Source organism: Gymnoscopelus braueri (assembly GCF_963280865.1).
Source record: "Gymnoscopelus braueri genome assembly, chromosome: 15".
NCBI classification, from domain to species: Eukaryota; Metazoa; Chordata; class Actinopteri; order Myctophiformes; family Myctophidae; genus Gymnoscopelus; species Gymnoscopelus braueri.
In genome coordinates this window covers 22,769,207-22,787,154 of record NC_137620.1, presented here as the reverse complement: position 1 = coordinate 22,787,154, position 17,948 = coordinate 22,769,207, and the positions used below count along the sequence as shown (strand labels likewise).

Here is a 17,948-nt window from a genome sequence, read left to right as displayed (position 1 = left end):
CTGGAGAATTGGCATCCCTTAGAGCCCTGGCCAATGACTACTGCTTTTACAACCTCTTTCTTTGCAGCCATACCTCTTTCCCACAAAGCAACGCAGTTTAATCACACATGTGTGTGCGCACAGGAAGTTTAACAATGCGCGGCCTGAGGCTTCAGGGTGTTGACAGCGAATGACAATTGAAACAGAGTGTTCAGGTGAAGACTGTTGGTCAGTTTGCCAGCAGAAATGTAACTATATAAAAGGTTATCCTTTACTGCACCCTTCTTTGCCATCAGCTCATCTTGCAGACTTTCTCCAAAGTACTTTACACAGTATGCATGCTTGTTATTAATAAAATACAGTTTGGTAACTTCACAGAGGGTATAGTTCAATACACTGGTGCAGTTCTTAACCACTTAAACCTTATATACTTTGTTGTCCGGGGTCCACCAGGGGTCTATACTTAGCCCCTCCTTTTTTTCCCTCTACGCCAAATTTCTTAGTCGGAGAACGTTTTTCCGACTAGTTCACAACGCGTCGCAACGTGATGCATGTAATGAATCTTCGCCTATTATAACATGCCCATAATAGGGACACTAGGGTTCAAATCACAATGGACATTGATGAATCTGATCTCAGAGAAGAAGGACTCTTCTCGCAATCATCCCAGGTCTCCTTGAGAAAGTCTTTCACCCGAGTGTGCAGAAAGGCTGTGTACAGCACATGCACGGCTTTTTTCCCCCCTGCACAACATTTCCCGTAAGCCCCTCTTTCAGCCAAACGAGCGCAGTGCCATTAAGGTTCTTCTAGATAAACAAACACACCGATTAGAGTGATAGAAGAGCGGAGGTGGTGGTAATTGCAAAAAGCCCATACAGCCGTTTCCGGCCAATGGCTCTGATGTGGCTGTGGGGATCCTTGGAAAGAGAAACCTCTGTTGAATTCCATACAATGTGCACAAGCCTGGAACAGACTAAAAGAGGTCCAGATTACAAACAAAAAAAAAAGAATAAAAAGAAAATACTAAAATACAAAAAAAATGTATCCCAATCCCACTGGTCCATCTGTGAGTTCTGCATGGGAACCCTCAATCATATTACCGTGCGCCCCAGGGGGAACTTTTTTCAAGGCAGGGAGACTAATGGGGGACAGGGATGTGAGCAATCAGAGTAGAATGGGCAGGAATGGATGACCACAAGTGGCTGGTGCTCGTCGGGGAGAATCTGGACGCAAGGGGTTAGGCCAGGATAGGAAAACCACACTGGAAAACTCACTTGGGAATGGCATCTGGTTCCCATATCCACAGTGTATCACAATTAGCCAGCATAAAATGACTTTAAAGTGTGCGTGTGTGTGTTTTTTTGCGTGTGGATGCGTGTGTGAACCAGAAGAGGACGTGTGTGTGTGTGTGTGAACGAGGGTGAGTGAACGAGTCTTGTTATGTGTCTGATCCTTCTTACTAGAGAGACTGCACGTGTCCACGTTCGTCAGGGAAAATGAAACCTGTTATGTTTGGTGTATTCTACGCTTATTATTTATCTGTCATTATGCATTCGGGGGAAATGCAAATCCTGGAGTGGTGTGTGTGTGTGTGTGTGTGTGTGTGTGTGTGTGTGCGTGTGTGTGTGTGTGTGTGTGTGTGTGTGTGTGTGTGTGTGTGTGTGTGTGTGTGTGTGTGTGTGTGTGTGTGTGTGTGTGTGTGTGTGTCTGTGGGCGGGCGTCCGTCCGTCCGTGCATTCATGCATGCACACATACGTACACGCATGAATGTATGAGTACGTGCTATACAGTAAGTAGGAGAGCACGAAGCCTGATTTATACTAGTTGGCGTCGCACACCAGAAATAGCCGACCAACAAGCTCACAATGCGTCGCACTGAGATGCATTATGAGCTTGTAGATTGCCTATTTTTGCTGTACGACATGGTGCACAGTATAAATCAGGCATTACTTAGCGGCGTTGTGGCCAAGCCCCCAGAACCGAGAGGGAGCAGTGCAGCGCATAGGACATGGTGGCCAATCATAGGTACTGCAGTTTATTACGGCTGGGGCCAGACAAATGAACGAGCGAAAATGGTTTCGACCAATGGGCTCGACTCACAAGCTTGCGCATGGGGTTGGGCATGGAGGTGACACTACTGCACACGCGAGACGAGTGATGCAAAACGTGTCACATAGGCCCCAAATAGTCCCCGCCCGTCATATTTCCCAACCCGGAAGAAGGGGTGAAAAGGGAGTAGGCGCTGGATGAGCAACTCCATACAAGTGAATGGACGGGGATTTCCGGTGCCCTCTCTATTATTTTCAACTCTATGGTTGTAGCAGGCAGAGAGAGAAGCACCCGAGGTGGGCCCGGTAAGTCGGTCAGTCAGCCTAATCTAGTGCATAACCTTGTGATCAGGGAGATATTGTAGCCATGGAGAGAACGAACGGTGTCCTCCTGTGATGTGTGTCCAGAGGGATGGTCACTTGACTGCTGCGAGGAAGGACAGTTCATTTCTGAACATTATCATTTAAAATGTCAGTCAGCACAAGGTCTCAGACATTTATATTATTGAGTGAGTGGAAGGGGGCGAGATCATCTTCACCATCTTTTGACCGCTCATGGTGGAAGCGTATGCATAAAACTAAACGGAAAAAGAAAAAACTCGGTTAAGGAACATTGATTTTTATGTACCAGATTTCTTTGCCACGTTTTGACCCATAAAGTCATGCAGCACATACAAAAAATGCCATAATCAAGGGCGAATATGCCAGAGCGGAGGTGATTACTTGTATTTCTTCATAGAAATACATTTTGGCCAACCACAACCACATATGGGGCAGAATAGATGGGTTACTGTTCTACGTTCTTCATCGTTTGACATGAGATGGTGGAATTTTTTTCCTCGCAATCAAAAAGCTGTTAACTCTAGTGCACAAAGTGCACTCCTTGTCTAAAAAGACTGAGTGCCACAGGCCTATTTCCTCCTAAATAATGATCATTGGGTGTTATTGTTATATATCCTGTGCATTTATGTGTTAAAAGGCTGTATTTCTTTGGGCATATCCAACAGTTCATAAAAAAGTCTGGCTTTCACTTTGTCTCTGCCCACTAGTCTCACCATCTCTCTTCCTGATCTGTCTAATTTGCCAAATGGAAATAGCTAACATTTCTCCTATTAGTAAAAACTGCTTCACAACAACAATGCTTGCTACTTTTGAATTTGAATCCTGAAAAGTAACGGTTTTGGACATATGAGGTTTCCACCCGACAGAGACGATATACTGTACGCGGCACCGCGCTACGAGCTTGTAGATCTGCTATTTTTGAAAAATCTTGAACATTATTTTGTGCAAATCTTTGAATATATAATATTCTTTTAAACAACATTTTTAACTCAAATCTTTGCTTCTGGAGGTCCCTGGAACAAAATATTTGACAAATGCTAAAAGATTTGCACACATTTTCACGATTTTTCAAAAATAGCAGATCTACATGTACAAGCTCATAGCGCGGCAGCCTCGCTATGACCTTGTAGATCTGCTATTTTAGATGCCAATGACATCTAAAATGACAGAGATGCGTTCCCAGATTGAATGGGTCAACACTCAGCATTTCACAGTATAGATGACATGAGATAATGATGTAAACTGACGTTCGTGTTTGGCATTTTACGGTTCAACTGTGTACACCTCCAGGTTGCCTTTCTTTGATGCATGACATTTTCATAACCAGAAAAATAGAGGCCGCACACAAATTTATTATACTACCAGAAAAATGTTGTCTGCATGCACACTGGATCATTTATTATATTACCACTTTGGTGGTAATATAATAAATATCCATGGGAGCATGATTCAATGTGCGGACTGTATTTTTCGGTTTTCATAGTTCTTCTGTCCAGCACCTGGTATTTTATCATTTGGATGTGCGTGCCTTCATAAACGTTTTACATTTTCATAACCACCCACAAGTTCTTTTTCTGATTTTATCACTTTGCCTTTCCATTTAGATTCTTCAACAATAAACTACATTTGGCGCTAGGGGTACAGTACTCAGCCCACTCGGGCATTTTGAAATTATATCACATTCACTGACATCACCTCATCAAATCAGATGACCGAACCCTCTCATGCCTCCCATCATTTGCTGGGAAACAACAAGTGGCGCTGAAGGGCACAGTAACACGAGCAGACGACCAAAGTACTCAACCCCAGTAATTAAGTCAAAGTACTTGTCTTGCTTATTAATATTATTTCTATAAAAAAAATAGCAGATCTACAAGCTCACAATGCATCACATTCCAACGCGTTGTGAGCTTGTAGGTCTGCTCTTTTCACTATATTTTAAATAGGGCTTAAGTGGTTAATTCATAATGGACTTTTTTTCTCTTCATAGAAATAGAGTCAAAAGTACAAAATTTGTATTTGAAATGCAGCGGATTAAAGTCATAAGTATCCCAAAAACTATACTGCATGTACAGTACTCAAGTAAATGTACTTTGTTACTGTCCACCACGGCAGAGAACTAACCAAAAAGGTCAACCTCCTAAGGCCTCACTAGCCTTGAGAGTCCAAGTCAACACTGTCAAGTCAAATTGATGCACCCAGATGCCACTCTGTTCTGACAACCAATACCAGAGGGTGTGCATGTGTGCATGCGTGCATGCATGTGTTCTTGTATCAAAGCACTCTGTGGCAGACAGGACACTGCTTTACGGCTACTGTATGTACGCACCCCACAGAGTGGCATGATGTTAGTCTACTAACAAAGGTTAGGCTGTGTTTTCCACATGAACCATAGCGCCACTGTTCTGGGGGCGAACATTAGGCGAAAATATCAGATCCACAAGTTCAACGTGCTGTGGATCTTATAGATTGGCTATTTTTGGCGAAAAGATCAGCAAGACAAGAGGGAAAGAGGAGGGGGCCTTAGTAGACCCCTCTGGGACTCCGGTCAATGAAGTATAATAGAGTTTAAGTGGTTAATTAATTAAAGGCACGCATGAGTCGAGCACAGTCAAAGGTTTCTTTCTGGGTCACGTATGGCCTCTCGCTTAGATAGTTACGGCATCCCTTCCACTTCCTCTTCCTTCTCCCAAAAGTGATCAAAGTCCAGCTGGAGTATGTTTTATTAACAGGTGTGGAGCTGCACTGCATAGCAGATGAGGATGAGGGCAAAGTGGAAAGGGGGGGGGGGGGGGGGCGGGGCTCCATGTGTCATCCCATGCGCCTGTAATCTCTGCTACGGCAGCTGCATAATTCATACATCATAACGGATCATCTTCAAACCGGCGATTTGGTTGCATGGTGGAAAGGCAACATTGATGTATCAGAGCATCACACGCTTCCCTGGTGGGTAGAATTTGAGTTGCACTCTTCAAGACACAGCTTCAGGTGACTGCAGGCAAAACCAACCCCACCGCCAGCACTACCACACACACAGTCCCAGTCTAGGATGCAAGGTTGAAAGTTGAAAAATAAAGAATGATTATTTTTGTTGGATTTCGCATCATGTTAACTCCTGCCACCGACGAGTCACCCAAGTGACCAGGTTCACTTTCCACTCATCCGGATCCGGAAATAACATCATCCGAAGATTTCTGCCTCCGTCCACCTCCTGTTTATTGGTTTCCTGGAAAAACTTTTTTCCCACTGTATTCCGCGAGACATTCTATTTTCAACATGGTCTAACAAATGAAGGGACAGCTCCGGTTATATATTTATTTCTCTGGACGACGATCAGTGATCCCCTTTGTGTTAACTAACGGTCTGACAAGCGATCATAATGTATATAAATGTTCTGTGGCCAGTTGGGGAGGTGGGAAAGATGTGCATTTTTTATGGAAGATGTTGTTTTCAGCGTGTCTGGGACATAGAAAGTTACCTCGCGGGTGAAATGTTTTTCCTCTGGTCGGCGGACACAGAACCTGTTTGTGTGTACACACGATCCGACGATAGATCACAATGTTCTGTGACCAGTTGAAAGAGTTAATGACAAGCACAACATTGTATCAGGAGTATGCAAAGTACGCAATGCAACTCCCTGTATTGACTTTATTTATTTTAGAGTAGCCAATTATTTGTACCTATTTTCTCCAAATGTAGCTGTTATGCCAATTAACCCTCCCCACAGCCACACATTGCTGTGTTGCCACTGTTGTTGTACCCAACTGGCTCGCCTACCAGTGAGAAACGGCTCCAATGGGAGGACGTATCTGTAAAGCCTTTGTCCCACTACTCCCGTTCAACACCCCATGCTGACAGGCGCAGCCCCAGCCCATTAGGAGATGCTATAGTCTAGCGACAAAGATCACCCTGCCCACCAGATTTACCTCCGCCTAACACGGCCAACTGTGTTGTTCATATAGACACAGACTCTATGGTGGTGGACAGACTGGTACTTTAGCACTGCGCCACATTGCATTGATATGGCATCAAGATAAACTTGAATGTACAAGCTGTGGCAAGATGGAGAAACTTCAAGCCTCCAAGCGAGCTGAAGTTGAGAGGCAACATTGAAGAAAACTAAGTTTCAGCAATGGACATAGTTGGAGATAATGGACTAGCGTCGTATATCATTTCAACTGAAAATCAGCCAACGCCCTGTGCTGAAGAGTGGAGATCAGGTGGTGTTGGTGAAGGAAACTAGAGAGAGAGAGCCGCCTCAGGGGTGGTGTTTTATGCCTGACTTGGTGCTAAATGGTGTGCATTCACAGCGGCTGGCTCCCTGGGCTTGTGTTCTGACACTACAGAAGCTTCCCTGTACAGTTGCTTAAAGGTTCCAAAGAAAGAGAATTGGTGAAAGATCAAAAAAGGAGAAGCTATAATGAGGTGATACTTTTAGCCTCGTTAGTCCCACCGTCCCTCAGTCAAACTCAATTCATGGACGATGCATAACCCCTACAAAATGTTTGTATTCCCTTACTGCTGGTTTAAAATCAGCAACTCAGCCCCATCTACAGTAGCACTCTTCTATTAATATCTTTTTCCAAACTGTCGTTGGAGGACAAGTGGAGATAACCTCATACACATTCCCCTGTAATAGGCCAATTGTCGACTGACCCCAGTGCTTCCATACAAATTTTACACAGAATGTCAGGCGTCGGAAAAAGAAAGGGAAATGAAAACAAAGCAAATCACTTTTCCATGTAAGAACGATACGTACATTACCCTCAATAAAAGACCTTTCCCAATGATCCTCCATAGAAGAGGATCATTCTTTGTCTCTGTCTCCGAAACCACGGGTCCCTGTCCATTCATCAGTGGCTAAGTAACAATTAAGGCGGATGCCGAGGCCTGTAATGATTTCACCAGGGCTAAGCCTGTTTCATTCGTGAGGCTGGGTACAATTTTCTCTACGTCCCAATGCTAAACGAGGGGTGGGGGTGGGATGGGTTGGGTGGAAGGGGTGCTGTTGAATATTCACAGCGACATCTCCCCTGCCATCCCACGGGTGGGCAACGGCAAAAGGGAAAACCACATGAGATCACTTACTGCCATTTTTTGGGAAGAATGTGGCACGGGTTGCTTATTTCTGCACCAGATTCAGTGATCGTTTGGTGAGTAATTGTCAGATCAGATCACTGTATTCTATAAAGACAGTCACACAATGACGTTCACAGAGGTCTGTGGAGGTAACTGCTCTGCTTTTAGAAATGCAGACACTTTGATGAATAAAAGCCTTGATTAAGTTAAGCACAGTATTATTACTTCAGCACTTCACCAGCTATGCAACCTCCCTCTTCCCGAACCCACTTCCCTCTTTAAACTGTAGAAAAACAAATAGCACCCCTACCAAAGACTTCAAAAACACTTCATCAACTAGGGCATAAGACAGCTAACATAAACATGAACAGAAGCTGTCATGTCCCAGCATATTAGAACAATCCCAAACGTTATGAAGCAGGATTCACCTCCTAGCCAAATCGAATATAGTCTTACCTACGGTACAATGTCAAAAAACATGTCAAAGACAACACATGTCTGGCTTGGGTCTGCTGCGGAATCATCTTATGTCTTTATTTATCAGAGGCCAGGCTGTGGCAGGAGAGACCACCTGCACTTACTTACCTCTCCAGAGCCCCATGCAGGAGCAAACGGCTGCAAAGGCTCTGAAGATTAACTTACGACTTTTACGGCTCAGTCGGCACACGCTATTATTCCTATTCAATCACGCTTGCCTCCCAACACTATAAATAATTTTAAGAGAGCATGTGTGTGCACATGTGCACAGACACAGACAGACAGACAGACACACACACACACACACACGCATACGTACGTACGTACACAGTGCCTGATTGACCCTGTTATGGCTCGCTGTCAGAACCTCCAGTGCTTATATATGGGTTTGTCTTCATCTTTTTGGGGAAACGCAGGAGTTTTCCATCTGTTTGAGGCAAGTGATTCTGTGATCACCCGGTACATAATGAAGTGAGATAGTATATTTGGGTGCAGGGGGTTGGCAGGCGCTGAGGTCGGTAGCGAGGATATTAAAAACCAGACAAGCCAAGATGACAGGGATTGGTCCGCTATTAGCAGAGGGCAGGGTTGAAAATATTATTTTAATAATATAGTCAAATTACATGGTGGAAGACGTTTTTTTCTCATTTAAATGCTGGTCACAGGAACTGCTTATGATTGTAGTGGTATTTGCCACCGCTTTGCCTTTTTCTACCAAGTGGCTGAATCTATAATATTGGAAATCATGACAACTTGTTCAGATGGATTATTGTTTTCTGTGAATGTCTTCAGAAACAGTCACTTAAATGGCTGCTTAAACACAGATTTTAGGCTTTAGGTTTATCGTTTAACCAAGGCTTTCCTATAGTGTTGTTCCTTTGCTTCAATCACACTCCTATTTCCTAGCACAAGGTGCTTTGTAACTAGGAAGCATGTTGTACTTAATCAGCTTTCATTAACAAGAATTAGCCTTCTTACCGTAATGAAAGAATTAACATTTTGCTCGAGTAGCAATAATAGCTGTTTTGTGTTTTTTACCTTGGGCAGGGTTATTACTCTCAGAGAAGATGTGAGGATGGCATACAGTACTTACAGGAGGTCCTGAAACAGAAAGAAGGACAAAGTCATGATTAGCGTGTGCTCCATCAGCACCATTCAATAATAAGCAATAACACCATTGTAAGGAAATATCCCTTTCTGGAATATGAAGGGAAATAGTCTAGATGCTTGGTTTTGGTATCTTGAGGGCTAATCCTGGTAATACATCATACAGGTTATACTCGACCTACAGTATAATCTACAGTAAATTAACCACTTGAACCCCTGCATTCATATTCTGGGGGGAACATTAAAAAAAATTGTCGATCTGCAAGCACAACATTGTGAGTTTGTATATCGGCACTGTTTGGTGAAGAGATTAGCTGTGGACGGAGAAAAGCAGTCCAAGTATAGAGCCAACACAGGTCCAGTTTATGTAGTTTAAGTCTGGAGTGGTTAAAGAGGTTGAGAATCACTGCGGTAATATCATTACTGCAGTGATTGTCAACCCTTTTCATTTCAAGTATATCCAAGTATCTGCATTAGGCCACAGACCCTCATTTGATGCACCTTTTTTTAAATCAACGGGATCCAATTTATTCTACACTATAAACTCCTCAGTGTCAATGTAACTCTGAGAGTGTATGGGTCTACTGTATTTGGTTTCATTTCAACACTCTCAGAGTTATCAATCATTTAAGCCTGGAAACCAGACGAATCTGCCACAGCAAAAAAAAAAAATGCCCTGGGCAGATTGGTCTGGCACTCCTCGGTTTGAATTACATTTCGCTCACCCCAGAGTTGTGGGTGACCAATCAGAGCCCACTATTCAAAGTGCGATTTTTTTTGCTGTGAATCTGTTTGTAACCGCCCCTCGGAAATGAATCTTCCACACCTGAAGTTCCAGACTAACATCTACGCAGTGATATTAGTCTGGCCATGCCAGGCTACAATCATTTATCCTCAGACACCCTGGGACCCCCTCAAGGACCACTAGGGGTCCCAGGTCCCACACTGAGCACCACGGTACTACTGTCACGGCTTCCAATTAGCATGCATGACGTGTCGTGTCCTTCCCTCTCTGTATGGACACAGGCAGCATGGAGAGTGACATCGTGACACTGAACACCATAGTGCTTTGTTTTATAAAGTTTTGTAAAAATGTTTATGGTTTGAATTATAGATAAGGGTATGCATATTTATGACGCATGTTCTGCATCATTCATATTAAGACGCATATTAATGATGCATACAGTAGTTATAAATTAATGATTTTAAGTGTTAGTTGCATAGCCTACTGCTGTATTTACTGTATGTTTGTGTGTCACATGCATATCTTGTTTGCCCGCTGAAAATGACTGGAGAATTGATTTCAAGTCACATTTCAGTTGAGTTTTGTACGTTTCAGTCATTCGTTACTGCAGTGTTTGATGAAGATGCTTTGTTAAAGACGGGGTGCCGTGATTTTCAGTGATTTCCCCCCCCCAAAAAACATAATCATCAGGTATTATGGTTATAATAGGAGGATTTTTTTTTCCAAGTGTACAGAAAGTGTTAAAATTATGTTTTTATGTGGACACGCCTCCAGTTCATTAAGTATACCTGGTTCTCACCTTCCTCCACCACCTTAGCACCACCCACCTGTCCTAGTCCCTCCTCCTCCTCATGCCCACACCTGTTGTGTTATGATAATGAGGGGGAGGGTATAATTTTACTGTGTCATTAAAGTGCTGTTTTTCTATTGGCACGTTTGACCCTCAAGGTTTCAGCCTCCAGGAAGAAACTCAAAATAGTCAGAGAAGACATAAAACACCATAAAAACACCACCAGGGGGCTTAATGAAGTTCTATCAACCTCATAGACACATGAAAAACAGAAAAAGTGCAAAACCATGGCACCACCTCTTTAATGCAGTGGTTTTCAAGCGTTTTTTTTTGTTAAGGACCCACAAATTAATATGTATTTGTCCACGGATCCCCATCTGAAAATATTGTTTTGGTGTTGTTAAAGTAATACAATGCAGGTCCACAAATAACGATTTTAGCAGCCTCTGCTGGTCATTACCGTCACTGCAGGCCGTTCGTTTATTCCTCCGTTACCCAGAATTCCATTTGTTTTCACCGGAAGACGGAAGCGTTTCAAAAAGCGTTCTTTTAATTGTTTTATACTATCTGTGGATCGTTTCTCTTAGCCAGTGGAGCTTTAGTTACCGTGAGCTGTGTTTTATTTTTCTGTTGTTTTTCGATCTTCAAATCCTACAATCTCTTAAAAACAGGGTGAGATTCCTTTTTGTTATTAGCGCGGTAGTTCCTGGCCAAACAGGAAACCGGTACCAAGGCCCTCATTGGAAACAAGTCCGCAAGGACTTTTATGAACGGACCTGTTAGACAAAGTATTTTAAAATGTAACTGTGCTGTTTTACATTTTTTTTGCCTAATAAAATATTCAATCAATCAATCAAAGGTGCGGTAGTTCCTGGCCAAACAGGAAACCGGTGCATTTCCGTATCCATTTCCCGGCCGGATGACGTCATTTTCGCGGGAAAGGCTCACCGAGCCACCTTTTCAATAAAAATTATGATAGAAAAGGCTTTCGGGGGTGAAATTCATGGAGTGGGTGTTGTGAAACATTTGCCACTCACAAAAGATATACAATTTAACTTTAGTTTTGTTGAAAAAGTTACCTAGTATTACTTTAAAATATTAAAACATTTTAGCAAATCTTTTCAATATTTTTTGAAAATAGCAGGTCTACAAGTTCACAATGCGCTGTGATGCAACGCGTTGTGAGCTTGTAGATCAGCTATGTTCAAATAGCCGATAGTAGAGTACTGTCGGGTTAAAGTGGTTAGAGTGATTTCGATGCTATATTAACATATTTGGCTGGGGACTGCCTGGAACCCCCTCAAGGACCCCTGGGAGTCCCCGGACCCCACTTTGAGAACCACTACTAGTGCACACGGATGGGGCAACCTTACAAACACTGACATCCTCACGTATCTACACCCAATTACTGTACTGTACATGCAGGATAGTAGGCATGGAGGTGATGGAGCAAATACAGTAGCGACTGTAGTGTTACCATAAAGTCAGGTTTAAATCCCCCACCGCAAGCAGGAATTCTGTTTCAGCATAACTTCAAAATCGCACCGGTATTTTTATCCCATGGCATTTATTGCTGGCATGGTGACAAAGCACTCATCCCACTATCCGGTTTCCGAGCCATTTGAGCCAACAATGACCGCCAGCATCTGGGCGATCCCGTTTTGTATTTTGTGACTGGCTCTAATTTCACTGCTACAAGGGGGCTGTGCGCTTGTTAAAAAATGCTCTCGTGTTTTTGCGAGGTGACACGCTCGTCCTTTCCTCCCAATTACTGGCCCTCAAAAGGACTGTGTGCCAGCGCGCTTCAGGGCTCCCCCTCAGAACCCTGCAAATCATCCCGGGTCTTAAAGTTCTTAAGGGAACCCAGCTGCTCCGATCGCCACCAAAAAAACACAGAGGATTTTCTTTTTTTAACAAGTCTTACTTCCTTGTGATTGGAGGAAAAGTGCAAATAGCTCCTGCAGCTGGGGCACTTAATGGAGCTCAATGTTTGAGGCTCACTGCGGCTGTACTTCAGTGCCATTATTTCATGGTTCATTGAGCTAGGGCTACATAGCTTTTTCACTAAGCCTGCATAATTATGGGATGTTGACTGGTTCCTCAGTTATGCACAACATGCCTCAAAGACATGACCTAAACGACTCATCCATCTGAATGTGGTTCATTTGACAATTAGCATGGCCAACGCATGGCAGTTAAGAAGTCATTTCTTGCAAAAGCTGCCTCAAAGTTTGTAATTATTCTTCAAGGGTAAACACAAATGTCTCAGTAATTTTACTGCCTCAGTCAATAGCTACAATCAATGTCCGCCAAGCAGCCCGGTATGATGTATGTCAAGCTCCAACGATTCCCAATAGCATCATAAACAATCCGCCATCAAAGCCATTCACACCAACCTTGTCTACCTACTTCAGCTCCGTTAACTCTATTAACCGTCTGTTTGCACACACTTCCACACACTGCCACCTCCTGCCATTTCCTCCACAGCGGGTCCTGTTCCTGTTTACGCTAACGTGGAGTTCCCTTGTGAGAATGCAAAGGTCAGTGGCCTCAATAGACAGGTATGGGGCATATATATAGTATATATTTGTGTGTGCTCACATGAACTGAAGAGATGTTATCACATTCTAAAATGTCAACAGAGGTTACACTCTGCAACAACAGCTGCAGGGGGTGGCAGACAGGAAATGGCTTTTTTATTATTATTACATTGCTATGACAGTGCAGCCAGCAATAACTGGCTTTGTGCATCCCATACATCTGTCATATTTATTTACACAACTACACAATTTCAGCATCAGTTCCTTGCTTTGTGGGGGGGGGGGGGGGGGGCATAAGGTGGCGGTGAATATGATTCATGTGGAGGAGAGGGAAACTTTCCAGCACTGACCACCCGCTATGACGGTTTCAGACAACCGCAGTTGAGGCTGTGGTAGTGACCACGACATAAAGTTGTTTCTGTGTTACTGTCATGCCACACTCCTCCTTTCCATATGTTGACAGTAAATAAGCATGAAATTCTAACGAAGCACAGTATCCCATTCAGTCCCCAACGCATAGGTAAATATCATGGCGTATTTTCCTATTTGTGCTCAATGTCATTTACAACCGGATTTCCATATTGAAAGGCTTCGCCTGCCATGTGGGCCGAATGAATGAACGGCATTGCTCCCAAAAGCATCTCTACTGTGAATTTGTGAACTTTATTTGCGGGAGGCTCTATTCGGAGTAGTCACTATTGACCGAGGAGAATCATGCTTTACAAAAGCTTCACCTAAATATCTGTGCTGGTGTGGTTAGACCGATACACAGAGTACTGTACATGGTTCACAGTGCAGAAAGAATTGAATTCAATGGTCTATTGATCGCACAAGAGAAATTTGTTTTTCCATCACCGAACATAAAAAAGCACAATTCAATACGCACAGTAATAATTGCGTGTAACAATAGCAAATGTCAACACTTTACCCAGTGTAGTATGTAATTGGAAAAAGCTAAGCGGATTCGCTGATGCTTTTGGGCAGATCAACAACAGGGCAGCAAGACAATTATTGAAAACACTTTTTACATTCACAGAAAACACGACAGTACTGTATATGAACGGTAGACCCAAAAAGTATCTGTTTTTACCTCCATCATCCTGTCAACAACCACCTGAGACTCTAGAGAAGGAAATGTTCTGCCCACTGAATCCTGGGTTTATACAGTGATGTGCCTTCTAAAAAATGGTACAGGGACCTGATTTTTGTGGAACATTTGACAGTATTATGTTCCTTACCTAGATAATATACGTTATTATTGCCACTCTCCTTCACAATCACCAGTAGCTTCTGTTCAGAACACTCTGAAGCTATTATCCAACACAGTCCTTTTTTTAATATGGTTTCAAGTTCCATTTCAACCTGCTTCATATTTTACTTGGAAATATGTTTTTTTTACACTCGGTTTGCAACCACAGAAGCTACTGGTGAAAGTTTGTGTCAGTATATGGATTTATAACGAGGAGAGGAATATATACAGTCAAATGTTCCACAGAATTTCCGCATCACTGTAACATTGGGTGAAAGTAATGCAGCACAGTCCAGCTCCTTGCCAAAAGGCTAGTGATGTCTGACACACAAGTACAATATAAAGTATACTCCATCAAAGCTAACACAACAAAGGCTTAACATCACATTCTGCAGAATCCTAACAAACCATGACTCGAGTCACTTGAAGAGTTCCCTGCATACGTTTTGTTGATGTTCCAGGAGATGTTTTTACGAGACAGTACTGATTATACCCATAAAAGCTACTCCAGAAAATGGTCGCCGCTCACTTTTACGATATAAATAAAACAGTCATGCAGTACTGCCCTTAGATGTCCCTGTTGTGGACTGATGTGCCAGAGACACTATGAGCTTACAGTCCATTTACAATCCATCTGGGCGGACACTGTAGCCAGCTGCAATGCTGCAGTGGGGTTATTATACTTGACATAAGGGGCAGAACTGTCATCTTTTTGTTTTCCATTGTCTACCCTTTATAGCCCACTGTGTGCCACTCCAGACATCACAAGTGCACATGTATCTTTGCTTCACTCATTTTGAATCGATTTGTCAGGAGGAAGCTATTTTAATTAAAATCGGCTTGACCAGAGAGAGAGAGAGAGAGAGAGAGAGAGAGAGAGAGAGAGAGAGAGAGAGAGAGAGAGAGAGAGAGAGAGAGACCCAGAGAGGGAGAGAGACAGAGAGACAGAGAAGTATGATGTACTGGCTTGTGCACAACAGTGCCATTTGAAATATGTTGGCATGATATATGTTTATTGGACAGTTAAGTGTTGCATAAACAAAACTGATGGATCTCAGAGGCGCAGCCGACCAGAACATTTAACTGTTGTCTATCTATCATTTTCCTTCTTTTTTCCATCTTCCGTGTATTTCCAGTCATACACTGGATGACTGTAATATTATGTAAATAAGAAAAATCATATAGGGCAGAGAGCCATACCACACTGTGATGCATGGCTGTACGCTCGAGACCCGAAACGGAGAGCACAGCCGCAAGAACAGGATTTGAAATTAATTTGGCAAAATAAAAAAAGAAGGATGGAACAGATACTTTGATGCTCATACTAGAGGTTGTTTGAAATACAGCCCTGATAGCTGATTATGTTTAATTCCAATGACTTTAAAAAAGTAGTCACACGAATTAACATCAATATCAGAGTTCAACAAAACCTTTTTTTTCCATCAAAGATGGCTTTGTAACCTTCAAACAACATATTATTTCCCCATCCCCATTGAAATAATCGGGGGACCATACATCGGCTCTGTCTTTCTGATTTGCTTTTACGAGCGAGCGAGCACCTTTGGCCCAGCGGACAGGGTCCAGGCCTGCTCTGCCATTGTGAAGTCTCAGTGTCAGAGTGCCGGTAGGCTCCAGTGCCCATTATCGCGTTCTTCTATTAGGTGTGTGGAGTGTGGACGCGACGTGACTGCCTGCCAAGTATATGTTCCCTCTGTGAATTCAATTTGTGGTTACACTCTGTGTGTGTGTGCGTGTGCGTGTGTGTGTGTGTGTGTGTGTGTGTGTGTGTGTGTGTGTGTGTGTGTGCGTGTGCGTGCGTGCAAAAAAGGCCCTTCCCTGAGGTCTTAACCCAAGGCAGGACTGAGTTTCATGAGCCAGAGAGGAGAGAGAGTGGCAACCGGAGGGAGGGAAGAGCATGGTCTGGCTCAGAGGTCTTGCAAACTGGGAATGGCCCTGAACTCAATATCACCATCTGAAAACATGACAGCCACCAGGCCTCAAGCAGCCATTACATGTTCATGTTGGACATGGGTCGACCTCTCGCTGACTCCACATACTGAGGTACTGTGCGATGGGGAATATGTAAACAGAGACATGGTGAAGGTTGGCCACAGTAATGCTGCGCTTACATCTTCCCTTCTCAAGAGAGGTTTAACAAAGCAGTGCACGGTTTAGTCTTTCAACCTTGCTGTTACATTCTGATGGTTCTCTGAAGCCACATACTGTAGCTGTGTGTAGGTTCATACCAAAATCTAAAGTCACCATGCCACAAATGACATATCTATCACCTATCCTGGCCTCCGAAGATGTATACTTTCTCATGATTGTTTTACACGATTGCACGCATAAGCATGAATTATTGGTGTTCGACGGCATTATCTCGGAATCTTTTCTGGACAGAGACTCAAGTGATCTGTGGTCTCACACACACAAACATACCAGTTTCTCCATTGCGTCCTCTTCTTCCTCGCTTTCCCGGTGGGCCTGCCAAGAGAGGAGCACAATGCATTATTTTCAGTTCACAATCAGATTGTCCTTGTTTGAGTTTCATGTTCCACAGTTTCCGTTTATATTGCAGGATGTTCAGGTTCAAACCGCCTCAGTGCGGGATGAGGAAGAGGCAGCGAAAAAATATTGCCTTTGGACTACATACAGTACGAACCTCAAAATCTCAAGGTTCATTAAGTATTTAGGCACAATTTAGGTACAAACTGGACTGGAAACAAGGAACACACACACACTCACTGTTGCCACAGGCGTTGAGCTTTTCGCTCTTATGTCTTTATTAGATTTTGTATTAGATTTTATTTTCCACCTACTATACTAGTAAGCTTAAGCTTGGATGCCCTGATTTTTAATTTGTTTTTATAACAATCATTTTTACTTCACCTCTCCCCTTCTGCTCCCTGTGAACACAATCAATCTGCTAATGCTCAGCTGGAAGAGTAAAACAATTACACGCTTTGTTAAGTTTTACGTGCTGAAGACTCGACTGCATTGTACTTGGGCAGTCTTCAGTGCTGACCGGACAATCTCTGGGGAACTTTAAAGCAGATCTTGCCCAGCATTCGGATTCTTCGTCCGTGTGAGGACACTTTTATTGCCTTGTTGAGGCTGACTGCTAGAAACCACTTTTTGTTTGCCATGATGGGCATTTTGTGTTTCTGTGGACATTTTCCTACAGGTAATGAAAAGTAATGATAGAACTTGAATAGTGAACTTTCCATCTCTGTGGATATAACCATTGGGGATGGTCAATAATAGCGACAAACACTATAGACTTGCTTTTTACCCCTTTTTCTCCCCAATTTAGTCGTTAGCTATGTGTTGTCACTGCTGTTGTTGCTAGCTCATCTGCCAGTGAGGGGGCCCCCACCAGGAGGATGTAACCCCTTCCATCCTACTCCTCCCGCCCAACACTCCCCGCTGACAGGTGCCACTACAGCCCGTAAGACTACGTGCAATGACAAATATCACCCTCCCCGCCCAGCTTCCCTACCCCGAACACGGGCCAATTGGATTCATATAGACGCTCGACAAAGCCGGATGCACCGCAGTGGATTCGAACCCCAGAATCTGCAGTGATGGGCAG

General features: G+C 43.4%; 1 protein-coding gene across 2 annotated transcripts in view; it reads right to left on the bottom strand.

Moving 5' to 3' along the window:
• Positions 1 to 17,948, bottom strand: part of col25a1 (collagen type XXV alpha 1 chain) — a 202,396-nt gene that overhangs the window by 78,999 nt on the left and 105,449 nt on the right. For both annotated transcript variants that reach the window (XM_080452033.1, XM_080452034.1), the window contains exon 3: positions 16,788 to 16,840. In XM_080452033.1, coding sequence (XP_080308159.1) covers positions 16,788 to 16,840 — 53 coding nt within the window. The remainder of the gene's footprint in view (positions 1 to 16,787; positions 16,841 to 17,948) is intronic.